We start from the raw sequence: 24471 nt of genomic DNA, 5'->3' as shown, positions 1-24471 counted from the left end.
TTTCTCAACTTAATAAAGCAGAAGTGGCTTTCCAATGAGATAATCACTGAACACAAGTTTTTAAGACGTTCATTAACATGAACAAACAAAATCTGTATTTGCTATCTGTCCACTAAGACTGTCTCAAATGACAAGGATTCACATAGTCCTTGACAAATAACAGTGATAGAACAATTACAATCAGAATGTTGATTGAGTGCCACCCAGTGATAGATCTTGAGTACACATGTTCTTTAATGTCTGCTCACTGTTCCGGTGTCCTAGGCCCTATATTTAAGATTTCATACACAAAACTACATAAAATATTAGTTATTATGCTAAGGAGTTATATTAAAAAACAAATCATACCAACCGGTCTCCATGTGCACCCAGAGCTAAGGCTGTCCCACAGCATTCCGGACCCAAATCCCGCCTGGTCTCCCAGAAGTGCTGCCACTCCTAAGCCCACAGGTGAGACCTCATTTTCACTCCAATAACTGTCCAAAGAGAGAGACCAGCCTCGGAGAAGCCTGGGACAAGACCCTTCCAGTCACCATCTGCACCCAGAGCTAAAGCTGTCCCACAGCCCTCCTGACACAAATCCTGCCTGGAGAGAGCTTGTTTCTGAGGAGTGCTCTCACTCCTAAGATCACAGGCTCACAGGCCCACAGAAGGAACAAGCTCCAGTCAGAGACAGAAAGACCAACTAACACCAGAGATATCCAGATGGTGAAAGGCAGGCTAAGAACCTAAGCAACATCTGTAAGGCAAAGGACACTGTGGTTAGGACAAAATGGCAACCAACAGATTGGGAAAAGATCTTTACCAATCCTACAACAGATAGAGGCCTTATATCCAAAATATACAAAGAATTCAAGAAGTTAGACTGCAGGGAGACAAATAACCCTATTAAAAAATGGGGTTCACAACTAAACAAAGAATTCACAGCTGAGGAATGCCAAATGGCTGAGAAACACCTAAAGAAATGTTCAACATCTTTACTCATAAGGGAAATGCAAATCAAAACAACCCTGAGATTTCACCTCATACCAGTCAGAATGGCTAAGATCAAAAACTCAGGTGACAACAAATGCTGGCGAGGATGTGGAGAAAGAGGAACTTTCCTCCATTGTTGGTGGGATTGTAGACTGGTACCATTCTGGAAATCAGTCTGGAGGTTCCTAAGAAAATTGGACATTGAACTACCTGAGGATCCAGCTATACCTCTCTTGGGCACATAACCAAAAGATGCCCCAATATATAACAAAGACACATGCTCCACTATGTTCATAGTAGCCTTATTTATAATAGCCAGAAGCTGGAAAGAACCCAGATGCCCTTCAACAGAGGAATGGATACAGAAAATGTGGTACATCTACACAATGGAAAATTACTCAGCTATCAAAAACAATGACTTTATGAAATTCATAGACAAATGGTTGGAACTGGAAAATATCATCCTGAGTGAGGTAACCCAACCACAGAAAAACACACATGGTATGCACTCACTGATAAGTGGCTATTAGCCCAAATGCTTGAATTACCCTAGATGCCTAGAACACATGAAACACAAGACAGATGATCAAAACATGAATGCTTCACTCCTTCTTTAAAAGGGGAACAAGAATACCCTTGGCAGGGAAGAGAGAGGCAAAGATTAAAACAGACACAGAAGGAACACCCATTCAGAGCCTGCCCCACATGTGGCCCATACATATATAGCCACCCAATTAGACAAGATGGATGAAGCAAAGAAGTACAGGCCGACAGGAGCCAGATGTAGATCTCTCCTGAGAGACACAGCCAGAATACAGCAAATACAGAGGCGAATGCCAGCAGCAAACCACTGAACTAAGAACAGGACCCCCGTTGAAGGAAGAACTGGAAGAGCTTGAAGGGGCTCGAGACCCCTTATGAACAACAATGCCAAGCAACCAGAGCTTCCAGGGACTAAGCCACTACCTAAAGACTATACATGGACTGACCCTGGACTGACCTCATAGGTAGCAATGAATATCCTAGTAAGATCACCAGTGGAAGGGGAAGCCCTTGGTCCTACTAAGACTGAACCCCCAGTGAACATGATTGTTGAGGGGAGGGCGGCAATGGGGGAGGATGGGAGGGGAACACCCATAAAGAAGGGAGGGGAGGGATTAGGGGGATGTTTGCCTGAAACCGGGAAAGGGGATTAACACTCAAATGTAAATAAGAAATACTCAAGTTAATAAAAAAAAAAAAAAAAAAGAATCTAAACAACAGAAACCAAAGCTACTTGGCATCATCAGAACCCAGTTGTCCCACCAGAGCAAGTCCTGGATACACCAATACACCAGAAAAGCAAGATTTGGATTTAAAAATCCAAATGACGAGGATATAGAACTTTAAGAAGGACATAAACAACTCCCTTAAAGTAATACAGGAGAACATAGGTAAACAAGTAGAAGCCCTTAAAGATGAAACACAAAATCCCATTAAAAAAAATTATAGGAAAGCACAATCAAACAGGTGAAGGAATTGAATAAAACCTTCTAGAATCTAAAAATAGAAATAGAAACAACACATAGAAATCAAAAAGGGAAACAACCTTGGAGATAGAAAACCTTGGGAAGAGATCAGGAGTGATAGATGCAAGCATAACCAACAGAATACAAAAGATAGAAGAGAGAATCTCAGGGACAGAAGATACCATAGAAAACATTGACACAATAGTTAAAAAACAATGCCAAATACAAATAGCTCCTAACACAAAACATCCAGGAAATCCAGGACACAATGAGAACATCAAACCTAACAATAATAGGTATAGAACAGAGGGAAAATTCTCAACTTAAAGGGCCAGTAAATGTCCTCAAGAAAATTATAGAAGAAAAGTTTCCTAACCTAAAAAAAAAAAAAAGAGGTGCCCATGAAAATATAAGAAGTCTAAAGAACTCTAAATAGATTGGACCAGAAAAGAAATTCCTCCTGTCACATAATAGTCAAAACACCAAACACACAAAACAAAGAAATAATACTGAAAGCAGTAAAGAGAAAAGGTCAAGTAACATATAAAGGCAGTTGTATCAGAATTATGCCGAATTTCTCAAAAGAAACTCTAAAGGCCAGAAGACCCTGGGTAGATGGCAGACAGACCCTAAGAGAACACAAATGCCAGCCCAGGCTACTATATGCAGCAAAACTCCATCAATTAACATAGATGGAGAAATCAAGATATTCCATGGCAAAACCAAATTTACACAATATCTTTCTACAAACTCTGCCCTACAACGGATAATAGATGGAAAAGCCCAACACAAGGAGGGAAACTACACCATAGAAAAAGCAAGAAAGTAATCTTGCAATGAAACAAAAAAAAGAAAGAGACAAGCACAAACATAATTCCACCTCTAAATACCAAAATTGCAGGACACAACAATCACTATTCATTAATATCCCTAAACATCAATGGACTCAATTCCCCAATAAAAAGACATAGACTAACAGACTGGATACAGAAAGAGGACCCAGCATTTTGCTGCATACAGGAAACACACCTCACTGACAAAGACAGACACTACCTCAGAGTAAAAGGCGGAAAAAATTGTTCCAAGAAACAAGCTGGAATAGCCATTCTAATATCGATTAAATCAACTTTAAACCAAAAGTTATCAAAAAAGATAAGGAGAAACAGTTCATACTCATCAAAGAAAAATCTACCAAGATGAACTTTCGATTCTGAACAACTATGCTCCAAATGCAAGGGCACCCACATGCATAAAAGAAATTCACTAAAGCTCAAAGCTTATATTGCACCACACAGAATAATAGGGGAGACCCCAACACCCCACTCTCATCAATGGACACATCATAGAAACAGAAATGGAACAGAGACATAGAGAAACCTACAGAAGTTATGAACCAAATGGATTTAACAGATATCTATAGAACATTTCATTCTAAAACAAAAGAATATAATACTTTCTCAGCATGTCATGGTATCTTCTGCAAAAATAAACTATGTAATTGCTCACAAAACAGGCCTCAATAGATACAAGAAGATTGAAATAATTCCATGCATCCTATCAGATCACCATGGACTAAGGCTGGTCTTCAATAACAACAAAAACAACAGAAAGCCCACAAAGACATGGAGAGTGAACAACACTCTAATCAATGATAACTTGGTCAAGGAAGAAATAAAGAAATTAAAGACTTTTTTAGAATGTAATGAAAATGAAGGCACAGCATACCGAAACTTATGGGACACAATGAAAGCAGTGCTAAGAGGAAACATCATAGCTCTGGGTGCCTCCAAAAGGAAACTAGAGACATCACACTAAAAGCTCTAGAACAAAAAGAAGTAAATACACTCAAAAGGAGTAGAAGGCAGGAAATAATCAAACTCAGGGCTGAAATCAACCAAGTAGAAACAAAAAGAACCATACAAAGAATCAAGAAAACCAGGAGCTGGTTCTTTGAGAAAATCAACAAGATAGATAAACCCTTAGCCAGACTAGCCAGAGAACACAGAGAGAGTAGCCAAATTAACAAAATCAAAAATGAAAGAGAGACATAACAACAGAAACTGATGAAATTCAAAACATTATCACATCGTACTACTAAAGCCTATATTCAACAAAACTGGAAAATCTGGAGGAAATGGACAATTTTCTAGCCAGATACCACGTATCCAAGTTAAATCAGGATCAGATAAACCATCTAAACAGTTCCAAAACAGGACCAGGTAGGTTAAGTGCAGAATTCTATCAGACCTTCAAAGACATCATACCAATACTCTTCAAATTATTCCACAAAATAGAAACAGAAGGAACACTACTCAATTCGTTCTTTGAAGCCACAGTTAGACTTATACCTAAAACACTAAAGGACCCTACAAAGAAAGAGAACTTCAGACCAATTTCCCTCATGAATATTGATACAAAAATACTCAATTAAAATTACTGCAAACTGAATCCAAGAACACATCAAAATGATCATCCATCATGATCAAGTAGGCTTCATCACATGGATGTAGGGATGGTTCAATATACACAAATCCATCAACGTAATCCATTATAAAAACAAACGCAAAGAAAAAAACCACATGATCATTTCATTAGATGCTGAAAAAGCATTTTACAAAATTCAACTCCTCTTCATGTTAAAAATTTGGAAAGATCAGAAATTCAAGATCCATCCCTAAACATAATAAAAGCAATATACAGCAAACCAGTAGCCAACATCAAACTAAATGGGGAGAAATTTGAAGCAATCTCACTGAAATCAGGGACTAGACAAGGCTGCCCACTCTCTCCCTACCAATTCAATATAGTACTTAAAAGTTCTAGCCAGATTAATTAGACAACAAAAAGAGGTCAACAGAATACAAATTGGAAAGGAGTAAGTCAAAATATCACTATTTGCAGATGATATGATTAGTATATTTAAGAAACACCAAAAATCCCACCAGAGAACTCCTAAACCTGATGAACAACCTCAGCAAGGTGGCTGGGTATAAAATTACCTCAAACAAATCAGTGGCCTTCCTCTACTCAGGATATACAGGCTGAGAAAGAAATTAGGGAACTAACACCCTTCACCATATTCACAAATAATATAAAATAGTGTGGGGTGACTCTAACCAAGCAAGTGGATCTGTATGACAAGAACTACAAATCTCTGACGAAAGAAATTGAAGAAGATCTCAGAAGATGGGAAGACCTCCCAGGCTCATGGAAAGGCAAGATTAATATAGTAAAAATGGCCATCTTGTCAAAGTGATCTACAGATTCAATGCAATCACCATCAAAATTCCAACTCAATTCTTCACAGAGTTAGAAAGAGCAATTTGCAAATTCATTTGGAATAACAAAAAAAAAAAAAACCAGTATAGTGAAAAGTATTCTCAAGAATAAAAGAACCTCTGGGGAATCATCATCCAAATCTCCAGCTGCATTACAGAGCAATAGTGATTAAAAATTGTATGGTATTGGTACAGAGGCAGGCAGGTAGCTCAATGGAACAGAATTAAAGACCCAGAAATGAACCCACACACCTATGGTTACTTGATCTTTAACAAAGGAGCTAAAACCATGCAGTGTGTTTGTGTGGGGAGGGGAGGGTCAGCATTTTCAACAAATGGTGCTGGTTTAACTGGTGGTCAGCATGTAGAAGAATGCATTGATCCATTCTTGTCTCCTTCTACAAAGCTTAAGTCCAAGTGGATCAAGGACCTCCACATCAAACCAGATACACTGAAACTAATATTAGAGAAAGTGGGGAAGAGCCTAGAGCACATGGGAACTGGGGAAATTTTCCTGAGGAAAACATCAGTGGCTTATGCTCTAAGATCAAGAATCAATAAATGGGACCTCATAAAATTGCAAAGCTTCCGTAAGGCAAAAAACACTGTCAATAGGACAAAACAGCAACCAACAGATTAAGAAAAGGTCTTTACCAATTTTAAAACCGAGAGCTAATATCCAATATATACAAAGAACTCAAGAAGTTAGACTCCAAAGAGCCAAAGAACCCTATTAAAAAACAGGGTACAGAGCTAAACAAAGAATCTTCAATTGAAGAATATCGCCATGGCCATGAAGCACCTAAAGAAATGTTCAACATCCTTAGTCATCAAGGAAATGCAAATCAAAACAACCCTGACATTCCACCTCACACTAGTCAGAATGGCTAAGATAAAAACTCAGGTGACAAAGATGCTGGTGAGGATGTGGAGAAAGAGGAACACTCCTCCATTGTTGGTGGGATTGCATGCTGGTACAACCACTCTGGAAATCAGTCTGATGATTCCTCAGAAAATTGGACACAGTGCTACCTGAAGACCTAGCTATACCACTCCTAGGCACATATCCAAAAGGTACTTCAATATATAACAAGGACACATGCTCCACTATGTTCATAGCAGCCTTATTTATAATAGCCAGAAGCTGGAAATAACCCAGATGTCCCTCAACAGAGGAATGGTTACAGATAATGTGGTAAATTTATACAGTGGAGTACTACTCAGCAATTAAAAACAATGACTTCATCAAATTATTAGGCAAGTGGATGGAACTAGAAATATTCTGAGTGAGGTATCCCAGTCACAAAAGAACACACATGGTTTGCACTCACTGATAAGTGGATATTAGCCTAAAAGTTTGGAATACACAAAATACAATTCACAGACCATATGAAGCTCAAAGTAGGAAGACCAAACTGTGGATGCATCAGTCCTTCTTAGAAGAGGGAACAAAATACAGGGACAGAGAGTGGAGCAGAGACTGAAGGAAAGGCCATCCAGAGACTGCCCCACCTGGGGATCCATCCTATATGCTGCCACCAAACCCAGACACTATTGCTGATGCCACTCCTGCTTGCTGACAGGAGCCTGATATGGATGCTTCCTGAGAGGCTCTGCCAGAGCCTTACTGATATAGATTAAGATGTTTGCAGCTAAACATCAGAATGAATACAGGGACCCCTATGGAGGAGTTAGAGAAAGGACTGAAGGAGCTAAAGGGGTTTGCAACCCCATAGAAGGAACAATATCAACTAACCAGACCCCCAACAGCTCCCAGGGACTAAACCACCAACCAAAGAATATACATGAGGGGAACAAAAAAAGCCCTTGGTCCTGTGAAGGCTCATTTCCCCAGTTTATTGGAATGCCAGGGTATTGAGGTAGGAGTGGGTGGTTGGGAGGGGAGCATCCTCACAGAAGCAGGTGGAGGGGGAATGGGAGAGGGGAGAACCGGGAAAGGGGATGACATTTGAAATGTAAGTACATAAACTATCCAATAAAAAAACAAAATCAAAAACAAAACAAACAAAAAACCTGATAAGCTTGCATCAAGCAAGAAATGAAAAATGTTGTTACTGGATAAAAAGAATATTCTTTCTTCACAAAAAGAAATGTGCCAGCCATGGTGGCTCGCAACTTTAATTCTGGTGCTTAAAAGGCAGCGGCAGGCATACATAATGAGACTGTGTCTCAAACAAGAGGTAGAAAATGCTTTCCTTTGGTTTTTCCTGGCCTGAAGAAATAATGTTTCCTTTCACAAGATTTTTTAAGTACAAGAAAAAAGATAAAGGCAGGAGGATCACTGCAAGTTCAAGACCAGCCTGGGCTGCATGACAAATGTCATGCCAGCATGACTACATATTAAGAATGTATCTAAAATAATAATGAGGAAGAGGAGGGGAGAGGAGGAGAAGGAGGAGGAGGAGAAAGCCATTCAGCAAGGAGGTGCTTGCTGCCATGCCTGACTGTGAGGTAAACCTCTAGGACCCAGTGAGGTGATGGCAGATGAAAACTAACTCCTAGGAATCTTGGACCCATCCCTGTAAGATGCTTTTACAAGATACTTTATTCTCATTGATAATTTGGTCGCATGTCATCCTTCTCTTGCCTAAACATTCATTATTCATCATGGCAGAGCAGAGCAATCTGAGGATCCTGTGGTTGGGGAATATACATATAAGTTAATTTTCTACCATTTGCTTAAGTCAATGCATTCATACAAAATTACAAATAGACATAAATGGACCACTATTATTCACTATTAGAAAAATATTATATAAAATTTAAAAAAAGATTTTGAATCTACATTATAAATAATTAGATTCTATAATATAGAGCTGTATATAATAATCAATCTGGAGCTCGAAAAACAGTGATTTCTAATCAAAAGCTGATACTTATTCATCAGAAATTCTCTTTGAGGTAAAATTATATGTTTCTCCAGTACCTAAGAGAATTTTACCCTTCCTTAAATTACCGTGATAGGTGGTCAACAACTATTACTATTAGGAATAGCCTGCGTTTTCTACGTCACATACTAATATAATTAAATTGCCCTTTTTAATCCACAGCAGAATTTTTCAACTGATACTGAGTCACTAAATAAATGCCATTTACCAATAATTAAATTTCTTTCAAACTACCATTTTTGCCATCTTTGCCTTATATTTATCTAAAATGAGAAAAATTATGCAGTGTCAACAGGTGACACCTGATGTCCGGAACCTATATTCAAGGTCCTAATAGGCATTTGAGGTTCAAATGTTTGAAATGTGTTTTCAGTCCTTGACTAGAACCACTTTCCCCTAAACTAATACATCTGTATTTAATAGAAGTTTGAAGAAGGTAAAAATCAATGAAAATCACCTGAGAGTCACTAAGTCTATCATTGAAGAAAAAACATGTACAACCAACTAAAAATTTTATCCATTTGAGACTGTTTATATGGTGAAATCTAATGGGGAAAAATGTTAAAATCTTCCTTCCTAAAATGAAAAATGGCTTAATTTAAACATGTCTACAAGTTTTCCACATATATATTTTTAGATTTAGTTTTATTTTTAACTATGTGTACGTGTGTGTTGGCATATGTGCAAATCCCCTCAAAGGCTACAGGCATGAGATCCCCAAAAGCGAGAGTTTCGGGCATTTATAAGGTTCCTACTGTGGGTGCTGTGAGTTAAACTCAGGTTCTCAACAAGGGCCATATGTACTCTGACTGCCAAGCCCTCTCTCTTGCATCCCACATATATACTCTTTAAGGATGTATTATGCACAAAAGCAGAAAGCTAACTGTTGCATGGACTGATTTAATGAACCTCTACTAGTAACCCAGAGAGGATAAAGAAAAGTGACGCTTCCAGAGGAAGTAGCATGTTTAGTTACACATAAATAACCAGGTAAAGGGAGGATAATGATCATGGTGGACAAAAACCTTGGACATGTGAGGCATTGCAGAAAAAGTACATAAAACATAAAAGGGCTGTCAACATGCCCCACATGGAGTGTGGCTGCAGCACAAAGTTAAGGACAGGAGGTGGAAAGCAGGGTATCTGTTAGACACACCCAGGCTCATGATGAGGACATGTTATGGCATAGATAATAAATAGTAAGCTAATATGCCTGCCCAACCCCTCCTTAAAAATGAATAGGCAACAACGGGAGTTCCTCACTTCCTAAGTTAACTGTCTCCAATCTCCGTCTAATAAGAAAAGTTTATCAAGGTTGGGGATTTAGCTCAGTGGTAGAGCGCTTGCCTAGCAAACAAGGCCCTGTTCGGTCCCTAGCTCCGGAAAAAAAAAAGAAAAAAAAAAAAAAAAAAGAAAAGTATATCAAACAACGACACATCCTAGTTTCTTTTTCACTGAAGACTGTACTATGTCAGAAATTACAGTACACATTAATAACCTTGAGTCAATATCATTGGTTTAGTTTTAATTTCCTTATAGAAAAAAATTTAATCTGTTATTGAACTTTATTTTAGTTGGGACAGTTTGTATTAAGTGTAGTTCCAGGTCAATATTGAAATAGTCCTAGTTAAAGCTCCATAAACAACGCTGAGAATAGGCAACCCCGACTTGACTTGCACACTAACTGATTTCTTATTTAAAGGGAACTAATAGACAATAGCAATGATACTTATGCTGTGCAAAGCTCTACATTTTCAGGTCCCTTTATAATTAGATTTTATTCTTTTATGAGTTTTTATAGAAGTCTCATTTCTTCCACGTAATGAAAGTTGTGAGCTAAAGTTCAGAATGACTTTTCTTGTTGAGCAGACCAAGTATGATCAAAGTGTGTGAAATGTGTGGAAACAGCATATTGTGTCTACTCTGTGAGGGAGCTTTGGATGTAGCTAGCAATAACACTGAGGTTTTTTGTCACATAGACTCAGCACAGTTCTTCTGCCAATTAGTCCACAATGAACTGAGACCACCCCTCAGAGCCTCACTGGTAATAGACTCTTACAAGAAATTAATGGTCACAGTTTGCTCTAAGATCCCAACTGGGCTTTGAGGGTGGCAGGAGCCACTGAGACTAATGAAGCCATCATCAAATGACCAATTGGTTGACCAACTAAGCCAATTAAGCTGTGTTCTATGTGTTACTTCTATTTCTTTATCACTCCTGACTGATTGTGGTAGAATTCTCACAATCGGTTCTGATTCTAAAGGTGGTTGACTCACAAATCATTTTTTTTTTGTTTTGCTCAAATTAACTTTAGCTGACATAACTAGCCTAGAAAATGTTCCTTTTAATATAGTGACAGTCAGACATACTGATACTGGTGCACGACTTTAAGCCCAGCATTGAAGAGGGAGAGGCAGAGGCAGAAGCAGATGGATCCCTGTGAAGCCAGCCTGGTCTATAGAGTTCTAGGACAGTCAAAGCTACATAAAGAGACTGTGTTGTGGTTGTTGTTATTGTTGTTGTTGTTAACTAGTACTAAATACAAAAGCAAGGTAAGTTCTACATTGAGTTCTCTTTACTATCTGCTTCCCCCAATTGTAGGGAGACAAAGCCCAATACAGGAAAAGAATAAATGTATCCATGGCAGTGTTGATAAAGGTAAGAGTTAAGCATTTTGTGCATAATATAAACTCTAAGGTATAGAATTGAAGGGTGAAGTTAAGTTTCCATTCTTAGATTAGATCAAGCAACATTCCACTATTAAATTACAGCTCTAGATGGAAAAAAAAAAAATCCAACCAAGCTGAATTCTTAGCACCAACAGTAGCAATCTGTATTCAGTCTTGCTAAAACTAAGCCTCTCAAAAGTTATGGTGACTTCCTTTTCTCATTTCCCACTAGCCACTAAATACTTAAAGCTCATTTTGAAACAGATGAAATTCAAGTAAAATTTCTCCCCAACCTTCTCTTCTATTTCCTTGGGTAGGCCTCATTCTTATTTTTTTTTTAATTTTTTTAAAGAGATTTATTTATTTATTATATGTAAGTACACTGTAGCTGTCTTCAGACACACCAGAAGAGGGCATCAGATCTCACTACAGATGGTTGTTGAGCCACCATGTGGTTGCTGGGATTTGAACTCAGGACCTCTGGAAGAGCAGTCGGTGCTATTAACCACTGAGCCATCTCTCCAGCCCCCCCCATTCTTATTTTAATCTGAATAATTTAATACACTGACATATCTTTCCTGATACATGGAGAATTTAAATTAACTAAAAACATTAATAACATCAAAAAGAAAATGTTACCTTTATATCAAAATTACAATCAAGTCTTCTAATCAATACGATAAAAGTACCAGATGAATTGTCTTTCAGTGGTGGAGGCACTATAGGTTCACAAGCATTCTCTGGTTTCGAGTTAATCAGAAAACCCTGAAAAAGAATTAGTAATAAATTATCTCTGTTTCACTCAATGAGTCAATTAGCTTACTATACAGATGTATTTCATTAAGACAGATGTCTGTCATTTCAATGCTTTACTCTAATCCAGATGTATTTTCTGGTAGGAACAGTTTGTTCACAGTCCCAGAAATTTTAAAGTAGAGTTTGCCTTCATAACCATTTCTGGGTTTTGTTTTTAAAAGGTTCAGAATGTTAACATTTTTTAGGATTACACATAAGTCAGTTATACCAAAGATAGTGTGCTGGTGTTTCCTAACAATGTTCTAAACCAAACATCTGAGTTAGCTCTTATGTCTTACATTATCAAACAAAAAGGCACACATTACATTATAAATAAAGTATTCTGGACATTTTTCTATATTAGTACTCTTCTGAGTATATAAAGATATATGTACAAATATGTTAATTTTTACATTTTTAATAGTTAAAAATCAGAGATCAAGCTCATGAATGAGGTGAATATTTTTAAAATCATACTATATACACATGAGAGAAAAGTAAAGTAATGCATTGGTTTAAAAATGAAGTTATAACAATGGAATTTCTTCAGCTAAAAAAAGTAAATCCTGATATTTTCAGGTATTATAGTAAGCAAAATAAGTCAGACTCAGAAACAGTCCATGCTTTTTCTCATATATGGAATCTAGGGGGAGGGGGGAGAGACAGAGAGAGAGAGAGAGAGAGAGAGAGAGAGAGAGAGAGAGAGAGAGAGAGACCCCATTTGTGTACATGTGTGTGCGTGCATGTGTCCGTGCGTGTGTGCGTGCGTGTATTCTTGCATGTGTGTGTGTGTGTGTGAGTGTGTGTGTGTGTGTGTTGTGCTTATACACACGTGCACATGCATATTTAATGGAACCATGAGGAGGTAAGAAAAGAATTTATGGGGTGGGGAAGAGGTGAAGAGAGAGTAATGCAATGTGTACCACACAGCTACAGAAGGAAGGACAATGGGAGACAGGGAGATAGTGAGATGACAGGCAAGAAGAAAGCAGCAAGGATGGGGACCAAGAGGAAAAGAATATAATACCACGTGTGAATGAAATGTCAACATGAAGTTCATCCACTTATCTATTAACCTAAATAAAAATTTAAAAACTTTTTAAATTAACAAAATTTAATTAAAATTGTAAAGTTTTTAGCAAGATAAATTTAAAAATTTAAAAACAGCAAAAAATGTACAATAGTCTAATATCAGAAAATGTATTGATTTGAAAAGTTATATTAACAGACTGAAATACAAAAACCAAGTGATCTTAACATAGTGAACCAATAAATACCTAAAATCATCAAATTTTAGAAAGAAATAAGCAAAGAAAGCTATGGTATAACATCTTCAAAGTTCTGCATGGTGCTAGAACTAGCCCCTTGAACCAAATCTTAGGATTTAGGGATTTCTTCTTCTTTTTTTTAGTTTGTTTATTTATTTATTTATTTATTTATAAGTACACTGTCACTGTCTTCAGACACACCAGAAGAGGGCATCAGATCTCATTATAGGTGGTCATGAGCCACCATTGCTGGGAATTGAACTCAGGGCCTCTAGAAGAACAATCAGTGCTTAACCACTGAGCCATCTCTTCAGCCCAGAATTTCTTCTTTTTAAAAACAAAAAAGAGTTTTGCTTGGCTTATGATAAGAACAGTGTTTGTACCTGCTTCAGGGATGAAAAATATAAGTACCAGTCCTTCGTTCACCCACAGAATTTCTCTCTTGATTCCAAACAACATTGGATTTGAATGTTCCAGAAACAGAACTGTGGCCATTTTCAAGGTGCCTAAATGCCCCATATATGCTTATACTCTGTATCTGAATCCCTAAAGCCTTTGCATGCCTCTGCAGACAGTATAAGGCCAAACCATGGTGCAGTAAATCCTTTTCAACTCATTTCTAACAGCAACTGAATTGAGCACATACTGAGAAGGCATAGAACTCAAGTGAAGACTCTGTGGAACCAGGAGCTCCAGCACAAGCTTGGATCCCAACTACTCAGGAGGTTGAAAGAACCAGCAAAAGAGTAGGTGAGTGAAAATGGAGAATTTTGCTTATACATCTTTTACATATGAACCATGCACTATTGTTAACACAAGACATATATAATCTTAAAAACACATACATTAAAAGTCATTAAAATAATCTTTTTGCTTAAGTTGATGGATGTGTCCTAAATTATTAAGTATTATCATTCCTGTGGAATATACGGAAGAGCACAACTTGCTAAAATAGCTTTCTATTACTAGCCTCAAATATGAGTCACTTAAAAATAAGTGCACATTAAGTCTGTCTCATCGACAAAGCGTATCAGAAAGCAGAGTCATCTTCCAATTGGCAGAACTCTCTGGCCCTGAAATAAGAGTGGCCAAGAAGATGTTACCTTCAGCCAGAACCCATGCTCGAGGGTCCAATCTCCTCTCACCGAGGATGCTTCCTCTGCTCTAAGGATCTCTCACACCTAGCTTCTAACCGGAGTACTTTATAAAGCTACTTAACATGAAGGGAGCCCAAGGAACAAAATGCGTAAGTGTCTTTCAGCCTGTTGAGTTACCCGGACTGAACACATCTGTATCAGAAAACAGAACATTAACAGCACTTCAGAAGCTTCCTACTCGTCAGTGCTCCCGTTAGGGAGTGACAATCTATGGACTTCCAACAGCTTATATTTGTTTTTACCTAATTTTAAGTTTGACACAAACAAAAACATACAGAACAGAAATGCTTTTTGTAGACTATTTTCTGTACAGTGTTTTTTTTTTTTGAGACTTATCCTACAGTTATATACTGTTTTCATTTCTAATTAGTATTCAAATGTGACGTATATCACAAGTTACTCACTATTGGTAAATATTTAAGTAGTTTCAGATAAGCTTGGAGAACCCCATGAAAGAGGAGGAGGAAGAACTGTAGGAGCCAGAGTGGTCTTGGGCACCATGAAAACATAGCCTAGAGAATCAACGAAGCAGGGCTCATAGGGGCTCACAGAGGCGGAACTGGGAACCCACTAAGCCTCCCTGGGTCTGTACTAGGTCCTGTGCATACAGGTTAGAGTTGTCAGCTTCTGTGTTTGTGGTATTCTGAACACTGGGAGTGGGGCTGTCTGACTCTTTCTTGTCTCTGTTTCTGCTCTTGGGTCCCTTTTCCTCCTACTGGGTTATCTTGCCCAGCTTTGATATGGTTTGTGCCTAATTTTATTGTACCTTGTTATGCCATGTTTTGTTTGTATCTCTGGGAGGCCTGCTCTTTTCTCAAGGGAAACTGAGAAGGAGTGGACATGGGAGAGAAGGGAGCTTAAGGGCGGTGACAAGGAGAAGTGGAGCAGGGGTTGCAGTGAGGATGTATTACATAAGAGAAAACTAAATTTAATAAAAGAATTTAAAATCCAAAAGGTAAAAAATAAATAAGATAAACATTCTAGTCAAGTTTTTAATGACCACATATATGCATATGTTTAAAATATATTTATAGAAGTAGAATTACAGACTGCCAAAGGTTAGGTCACAGGGTAGGTAGTATACATTACTAAAAACTAACAGGACATTTCCAGCATAGCTTAGGTGAACAATTTTTAATTGGAAGAGTCGAATAACCTGAACATAAAAATGATATTAAACCAGGCATGGTAGTAAAAGTCTGTAATCAATTCCCACACTTGAGAGCCTGAGGCAAGAGGGTCAATGAGTCTGAGGCCAACCCGGAGTACATACAAGATCAGCCAGCCCAGGCTATACAAGGAGACCAGAGACAGAGACAGAGACAGAGGAGAGAGAGAGTCAGACAGAGACAGAGGGAAGAGAGGGGGGGGGAGGAGGGAAGAAGGAGGGAGGATGAGCATAAGATGAACATACAGCTGAGCAAACATCTGCAGTGCCAGCACTTGAGAGGTATAGGTGGGAAGATCAAGAATTCAATGTCACATGAGCATACATAACGTATTGGCACATGTTTGGAGGTCAAAGAACAACTTCTGAGAGTTGGTTATCTCCTTCCACTATATGGGTCTCAGAAATCAAACTCAAGTCATGAGTGTATATACATCCATGCAAAAACAACACATAAACATAAAAAATAAATATTTTAAAACAATAAACAAACTCAAATACAATGAAGTACAAAAATGGCACAGCCAGTAGATGCAGTAATCCTAACTGTGAAGGTAGTTACAGAAAAGAAAATACTGTATGACACGGTCAATGCTTGTAGACAAAAAACAAGCAGACTACAGTCAACTGATCTTAATGCTATGACAAAATACAACAACAGACAAAACTACCTGCTTTTATCTTGTTCTAAACATTAACCCATCATTAGAAAAGTGAATTAAGTCTCCAGAAAACCCATCACAACTGTTTCAATACATTTCAGACAAATGTTGTTACTAAGCATTGTTCTCTTAGAACGAAGAATAAAATAAACTAAATATTCCAAACCATATGCCTACTTATAAGCCTGAGATTCATAGTTTCTGAATATCAGACAATATATAGTAATTAAAGATTAAATCTTACTGGATCAAAAGATTAGAAAATACTATACTTGTAGTGTCTCAAATTTACATCTTCCCTTGTTTACTAGGATTCTCCCCAACCACTTATGTTGATTATATAACTTATTAAAACTAACTCATTATATTTTAATAAAAACTGATGGGGTTGGGGATTTAGCTCAGTGGTAGAGCACTTGCCTAGCAAGCGCAAGGCCCTGGGTTCGGTCCCCAGCTCCGGGGGGGAAAAAACTGATAAGATATTTTTAAAGCCTTTCAATGGCCTAGAATCTTCCGAAGAATAAAATGCCAAAACTAATCACTATAAGTTAGCTAATTTTATATTATTAAAACTCTATTTCTACTCTCTCACACATCACTCAAATGACACAGACTCCAGTCATGACCCTCAAGAGGAGAAAGCAGTGAGTGGGAAAGGTAATCGAACTGTGGGTTCCTGCCATGTTCAGAATGGCTTGGACTCAAGTGTAAATGTACAGGGTTCAATTTTGTAATATTTTTCCAGCAAATTTTTATACAGTGTCATTTAATTGGGGGAAGGATACTGTCAAAAATTAATGCATACTTTTGTCACAATTTACCCTTTTGTGGGTGTGTTTTTGTTTTGTTTGGTTTTTTTTTTTTTTTTAATTGCTTCAATACCTCTGCCACTTTGAAAATTGTAACAGTTAATTACTTTGAACATTGCTAAAAGGACATTTTGTGTAGGGTCAAGTTATTTTTATATGAGTTAATGTGAAGTTGTAAATGGGAATCTATAGCAATGACGTCTGTATAAATCTGTGTCTATCTAGAACCTGTGCTGTCAGGGCACTCTTCCTCACGCTGTTGTTACTCATGCACCATTCAGACTTGTTAGAGTAGATGTGGGTTTAGGACTGCCGAGTGTGCCCAGTACAGTAGTTTTTATCACTAAAGAGTTGGACGTGGAGTCCTATAGTAGTTTCAGCGTTAGATAGTTTTTTCACCATACATCTGTGCATTCATCTTTAGCTGAACTGAATGTTTAAGAAATCTGTGTGCATAGTTACTAAGTTTTTATGAATTGTTGTGTCCTGTTAATGCATATTGCCCTGTGACTCCAGTATATCTCACCTGTACTGACTAAACCTAAATAAGAATTTTTATTGTTAAAAAAAAAAAAAAAAAACCTCTATTTCTGGGGATGGGGAGATAGCTCGGAGGTCAAGAGCACTCACTGCTCTTCCAGAGGACCTGTGTTTAGCCCAGCACCTACAAGGCAGCTCACAACTCTAATTCCAGTCAGAATGAATCACATTCCCTCTTCTGGGCTCCTTGGAAACCAAGGCACACAGAGTGGCACAGACATACATGCAGGTAAAATACCTATACACATAAAATAAGCAAAAGATAATAAAAAACATTATTTATGAAAAAATTAAAAGAACTAGAAATGACTTTGTTTTATAATAGTCTAAGAACATAAAAGCTTATTAATAAAAGTTTTTAAACCAGTATACTTTGTTTTGAAGTACACTGTGATTCGAAAAGAAAAAAGAAGGAAAACTTTATACAATGTTAATATGTAGTTCCAAAGAACTTCATTGTAATTCCTTCAAGTATGAAGTTTTGGGTAATTTATCTTTAAAGAATTTGATAACTAGCATTTATCTATTGCTAAGTTAACGTCTACTTCCCAACCATGACAGAGTAGCAGGATCTGGTTCACCTCTCTGCTTCAAACAATTAGAAAACCAGGCAGAAAGACTGTAAGTACCAGAGAGCCAAGAAATCTGCTGTGAGATTGTGCCTTCTAGAAATGAGAGAGAAGCTTCACCCAAGACACCTCAACAATATGGCTGCCTAAACAAAACCTGAAGAAGTCCAACACCATAGGCATGCCAGCACAGAAGTGGGGATGTTAGTCTCAGCAGGGCGCGTGCATAGGCAAAGAACTGCAGGCTAATAGAACAGCAGAAAGAGTTGTCCTAGCGAAGAGGCCCCTAATTGGTTATCCAATACCATGTGGTCAGCCCTGAACATATACATATAGGTGACACTGAACAGACTCAAAAGGTTGTATTTATATATTTAGGCATTTGTCTAGAAATGTCACTGTAATAACTAAAGAAAAAGAGGAAAAGAAACCAGAATATCTTATAATAGGAAATAGTTATGATCACTTATAACTTAAAATATTATATAGCACACAAAAAACAAACTATTTTTATAGGTTGCTGCTGTGGAAAGATCTATAAGACATAGAAAAAGTAGGAAAATCAAAGAGCAAAGTAATTAGTGAAGTAGGTATCTGCCATTCATGGCACCACAAATATTCTGAAACATCTCCCTACATGATAAGTATCATCTTCTCAACATGGTAAAAATTAGCAACAAAATATTATACAATATTCCTAGCTTTCCTATCTGGTAAGAATTTCAGCAAAATATGTGGTTAATATCTATATGGCTTACAGACTGCCAATCAACAAAACCCAGATGCTATTTGGAAATGACCACATGTGATAATATCCAGTTGATAGCTTGAGTAGCAGCAGCAGCAGAATACTCTGAGCTAAAACTTCAAAAGGATTCTGATGTGGTTCGGGGACCCAATAGCTGCATTTCCTACTTAGCTTTAACTGTCAACTTGGCATAGCCTACAGTCATGAGAAGAGTCGCTATTGAGGGCCTGTGGGAAATTCTCCTGATTGTTGGTTGATGTGTGAGAGTCCAGCCCACCTGGGAGGCAGCACCACACCTGGGTCAAGTGGTCCTAGGCTATACCTATGAGCCAACAGCAGTTTTCTTCCAACAAAATTTCTACTTCAAATGTCTGCTCAGATTCCTGCCCTGACTTCCCTCAATGATAGGCTGTAACCAGTAAACTGCAATTTTCCCTCTTCTCCCTAAGTGGTTTTTGGTTTTGGTGTTTGTCACAGCAGAAAGGGAGCTAAAGTGTTTAAAGTCTTAACACTGGTTCTGAGTTTTATCCATAAAGTAGTGTCATCATCTTTTCGCAAAGCCCTTTCCAAGTAAAACCACAAGAAGAAAAAGTTCACATATGCAAATGATTCATTTTTTAAATTTATAATTTTATAAACTTATGAACAGAAAAAATAAAAAGGGCCAAGTTGAGATTGCTCAATAGAAAAAAGTACTTGCAGCCAAGTCTGACAACTCAAGTTCAATTCCTGGGACCCACATGGTGGAAGGAAAGAAGTAACTGGAAAGTTGTCCTCAGACCTCCCTGTCTCACACACACACACACACACACACACACACACACACACACACACACACACACACAAAATAAATGTAATGAGCTTAAAGAGCTAAAAAAGTGCTACATATTCAGAAAAGGACCCAAAGGCCAGTAAGTCACTGGTAATCCTTTTCTGAAAAGAGCATATGACAGGTAGGTATAATAGCTAAGGGAGAGATAAAGGGAAGCTTTCCTTTTCTACTATGTTCCCTGTTGCTAAATATTATTCCAATGAAATATAATACATGATTGTGACAGTAGTTTGTTTTTTTTGTTTGTTTGTTTTGTTTTTTTGGTTGTTTTTTTTTCGGAGCTGGGGACCGAACCCAGGGCCTTGCGCTTCCTAGGCAAGCGCTCTACCACTGAGCTAAATCCCCAACCCCGTGACAGTAGTTTTAATAATCAAACTCTGTATAGAAAAACTAAAAGTGGCTGTGCCCATGGACAGCATGCTGACTGAGAACAAACTGAAAACAAGATGCAAGTGTAGTCTCGCTTATACAACATAGGCCTCACGCTGTTTTGGAAAGAGGAAGGAATTTCTATTGTGTCAGAGAAAGAAGGAAAACACTCAAATAAATAAAATTTCTGAAACTTTAAACTCAAGAAAAAAATATTCTGAAGCTTATGTGGAAAACAATCGATACTCCAATATGTAAAGAACTCTGTCAAAATACAAATGTGTTAATTTTTTTAAATAGGTAAAGAGCATTTATAGTCAACCAACTCTTAATGTGTGAGTGTGTGTGTGTGTGTGTGTGTGAGAGAGAGAGAGAGAGAGAGAGAGAGAGAGAGAGAGAGAGAGAGAGAGAGAAGCAGAAAACTGAGGTGTTTAACCTTATTGGATACTTGTGGCAAGCTAGTGAATATTTTATATGCAATATTAAACACAGTATACAGAAAAGGATGGTCTCTAAAATTAAATAGAATTTTTAACTGCCCTTAACTGTAGAATCAGGGTAACCTGAAATCTATACCAAAATTTAAAAGATGTAGGCCACAAAGAGAGCATTTTTATGTTTGAAGTCATACTCTATAGAAATAAATACATCAGGATGGAAACATTGATTAAGGGCTGGTAGTGCATATCTTTAATCCAATACTCAGGAGGATCTCTTTGAGTCTGAGACCAGCCTGGTCTACATAGTGAGCTGTAAGCCAGCCAAGGCTACATAGTAAGATCCTGTATCAAAAAGGAAAATAAAAATCAACGAAGCAATGATAGCAATAAGCTAAAATATCTAAATATACACTTCAAGAAATTAAGATGTTCAAAATTCGCAGTATTTCATGACATTGCAAGTAATCCCCAAAAATAAAACTGAAGGTCTTTTCCTATTAGCAAGAAAACTTGATAAAGAGATGCAATTTGGGGACAGGAAACAAACAGAAAATTTCTATGACGGTAAATACAGCATAAGGCTTGATACATAAGAATTTACATAAACATATATACACACATTTTGAAAACTGTGTACATAGCAACCCATATCATGTGCCAAATGTGAACCTACCTAATGTTAAGTAACACAGTCCCAGGCAATTTCACACCCTTCTTCATGTTTGTGTGTACAAGTTCAAACACAGTGCACACCAAACCCAGCACCTCACATGCACCTCTTCAAAACTGGGTTTTGTTTTTCTATTGCTTTTGTTTCCTAAGAAAGGTCTCACTGTGTAGCTCTGGCTAGCCAGGAACTCATTAGGTAGACCAGACTGACCTCGACCTCACAGAGATCAAGCTGCCTCTGCCTTCCAAGTGCTGGCATTAATCCATGCAGCACCATGGACTGTCTTTTTCTTATGTTGCTGCTATCTTCCTAAGTGCTTACAGGTATGTGTCATCATGCCCAGCGCAAATAACTCCACCTTTTCAAATGACTACACTTCACTAAGAAATGTTTTCATTTACTAAATGACCACTAAAAGCACCTTATTAAATCCCATGAGCCTCTCCAGTAGGATCTTCTCACCTTTAAGCCTTCAGCTGGTAGTCTATAACCAAATCTTGCTGGAAGGTCCTCAAATGTCTGAGATGCATTTTCAAAATTATACTAAATATAAAATTTAAAAGAATCAAGTTAAAATCAACTTATATATTACATTTAAGAGTTTACTAAATCATATAAATTATCATTTCTGTAATTCTTACTTACTACTGTAACTTATCACAAAATAGAAAAGGAGCGTCAATTAAAATAGCAAGAATAAATATAATTTACATAAACCATTTAAATTTTATTTTAACTTCATGTATTATCAAACACCAACAATAATTCAGTAACATTATACATCTACTGTTTTCTAGGTACAGATAACTCCCTAGTAAGGAACTTTCCAGATATATACTTTCCAGCAAAAGAGTTCCATAACTAAACCACCAACCAAAGAGTACACATGGAGGGGCCCATGGCTCCAGCCACATATGCAGCAGGGATGGCCTTGTTGGGCACCAGTGGGAGGAGAGACCCTTGGTTCTGAGAAGGCTCAATGTCCCAGTGTAGAGGAATGCTAGGGTAGTGAGGCAGGAGTGGATAGGAGGGTGGGAAAGCACCCTCATAGAGACAGGGAGAAGAGGGACAGGAATAGGGGATTTATGGAGGGGAAACCGGGAAGGAGGACAACAGTTGAAATATAATAAATAAAATAATCAATAAAAAAAAAAGAAAAAAACACCTATTCATTATTTTAAGAAAAGTTCCATTTCCTTTTCTCTAAGCTCTAAGGGCCTGATTTAATAGAAGAGACTTGCAAGATTTCTGGTGAGAGCTATGAAAGATGATTTCTCCCCAGGAAAAAAGCAGCCTCAGCTCATACTCTTCTGCATTATCAGTTTTTATATAAGTGCTCCACTGTGCATAAGAGTAACTTTCAACCTTCCTAACACTGTGACTCCTGAATGCAGCTACCCATGTTGTGCTGACTCCAAATCATAAAGAAATTGTCGTTACAACCTCATAACTGTAGATTTTCTACTGTTATGAGTCGCTATGTAAATGTGTTTTCTAATGTCTTAGGTTACCTCTGTGAAAGGGTCATTCAACACACCTGCCCTTCCCAAAGGGGTGACAACCCACAGGTTATGAACCCCTGACTTAAGGACTACATTCAGTAGAACACATAAAAAGGGAAAGCTGAAGCCATCGATTTAATATCGACTGAAACACTTAGATTTAATGTATTATTGGGAATGGTATGCACACGCCATTGCACACGTACGGAGGTCAGAGATAACTTGGTGGAGATAGTTCATCGTGTCTACTTTGACCTGGGTTTCAGGGATTAAAATCAGGTCTCAGACTTGGGAAGTAAGCATCTTACCCATTTCACTAGCCCAGGTTATTCAAAAATTTCCATTTTTCATATAGATATTGGTTCTCGTGCTACAATATTTAAGTCTCCTACTGTGGAAGAGTGTGTGCTTTTAGAAAATAGAAGACTAGAGATACGGTGGTACAGCCTTCCTTGCATGCACAACACCCTGTGTTCCATGTCCAACACCATACACACACAAAAATTCAGACAATAACAGTGCTGACCTAACTGTGATGTACGTCTGCTGTATCATTTAATAATCAGTCTGCTACAGAGAAAGTAGGGAAACGAGAGCAATACAAGAAAGTAAGTGTAGATAGTAACCAAGTAACTTTATAGTAAAAGTTAAGATCGGTGCTCATAGCCTATAGAAATAGAAAACACTGGACACATTTACATGTCATAAATATCAAACACAGAGCACACTTACAAAGGGAGTAAACGCACTAATCACCACACACACAAAGCTGCAGGGGCTAAAGAGGTGGCTCAGAGGTTAGGAGAACTTGCAGAGGACCCAGGCTCCATTCCTAGCAACACCTGCATGGTGGCTCAAAACCAGCTTATAACTCCAGTTCAAAAGGATCCAACACCCTCTTCTAGCGTCCACAGGCACCATGTAGTGCACATACATATATCCACACACCCCCAAATACACATAAAATAAAAATAAATAAATCTGTTTTTTAAAAGATGTAAAGATCAAGTAAGCCTTAGAGTCACAAAGTATAGAGGTCACATATCTGTGTAGACAGATATGCCACTCTAAATCAATCACCTGCTGGACAACCGTGTTCTTGCATCACCCGCCAGAGGCATACATAAGTAGCACTGGAGTTTATTTAGCATCATAATCTTCATGGCTATACTGAGACACAGACATCTTTCTCTCTCCTACAGAATAAGCACCATTCAACCAGGACACCTGACAGCTGCCAAGTCTCTTGGGCTCACCCTCAAGTCACGTCACTGTCCACAGTGAGAGCTGACACAGCAAACAGAGCTTAAGCTACCACAGCAGACAGCACAGGATTGGGTGATGCAGTTTTGTATGTCTTAATAAACCTGGCATTTCCCTTTGCTTCTCACTATACAGCTATAACCATTCATTTTGCTGACTTGGGTACCCAGTCCAGGATCGTACCTGGGTCCACCAGATATACTCAGGGACCACTCTACACTGACTTCCTATTGCAACAGCAATTCATATTTCCAGAGGGATTTACAAGGTACTTTAGTCACTAAGGGCTTCCAAACAACTACCACAATTCACATTTACTCTCCTAAAGTATTGCTACTT

General features: G+C 38.0%; 1 protein-coding gene across 1 annotated transcript in view; it reads right to left on the bottom strand.

Annotated features, from left to right (window-relative positions):
- The window catches only part of Rnf13 (ring finger protein 13), a 105287-nt gene that overhangs the window by 56048 nt on the left and 24768 nt on the right, over positions 1 to 24471 (bottom strand). The window contains exons 3-4 of the mRNA XM_032898353.1: positions 21830 to 21910; positions 11980 to 12105 (exon numbers count right to left, since the gene is read on the bottom strand). Coding sequence (XP_032754244.1) covers positions 11980 to 12105; positions 21830 to 21910 — 207 coding nt within the window. The remainder of the gene's footprint in view (positions 1 to 11979; positions 12106 to 21829; positions 21911 to 24471) is intronic.

The sequence above is a fragment of the Rattus rattus genome, chromosome 3 (assembly GCF_011064425.1).
Source record: "Rattus rattus isolate New Zealand chromosome 3, Rrattus_CSIRO_v1, whole genome shotgun sequence".
Taxonomy (NCBI): domain Eukaryota; kingdom Metazoa; phylum Chordata; class Mammalia; order Rodentia; family Muridae; genus Rattus; species Rattus rattus.
Note: the sequence above shows the minus strand (reverse complement) of the source record. Positions and strands in the feature narration are given on the sequence as shown.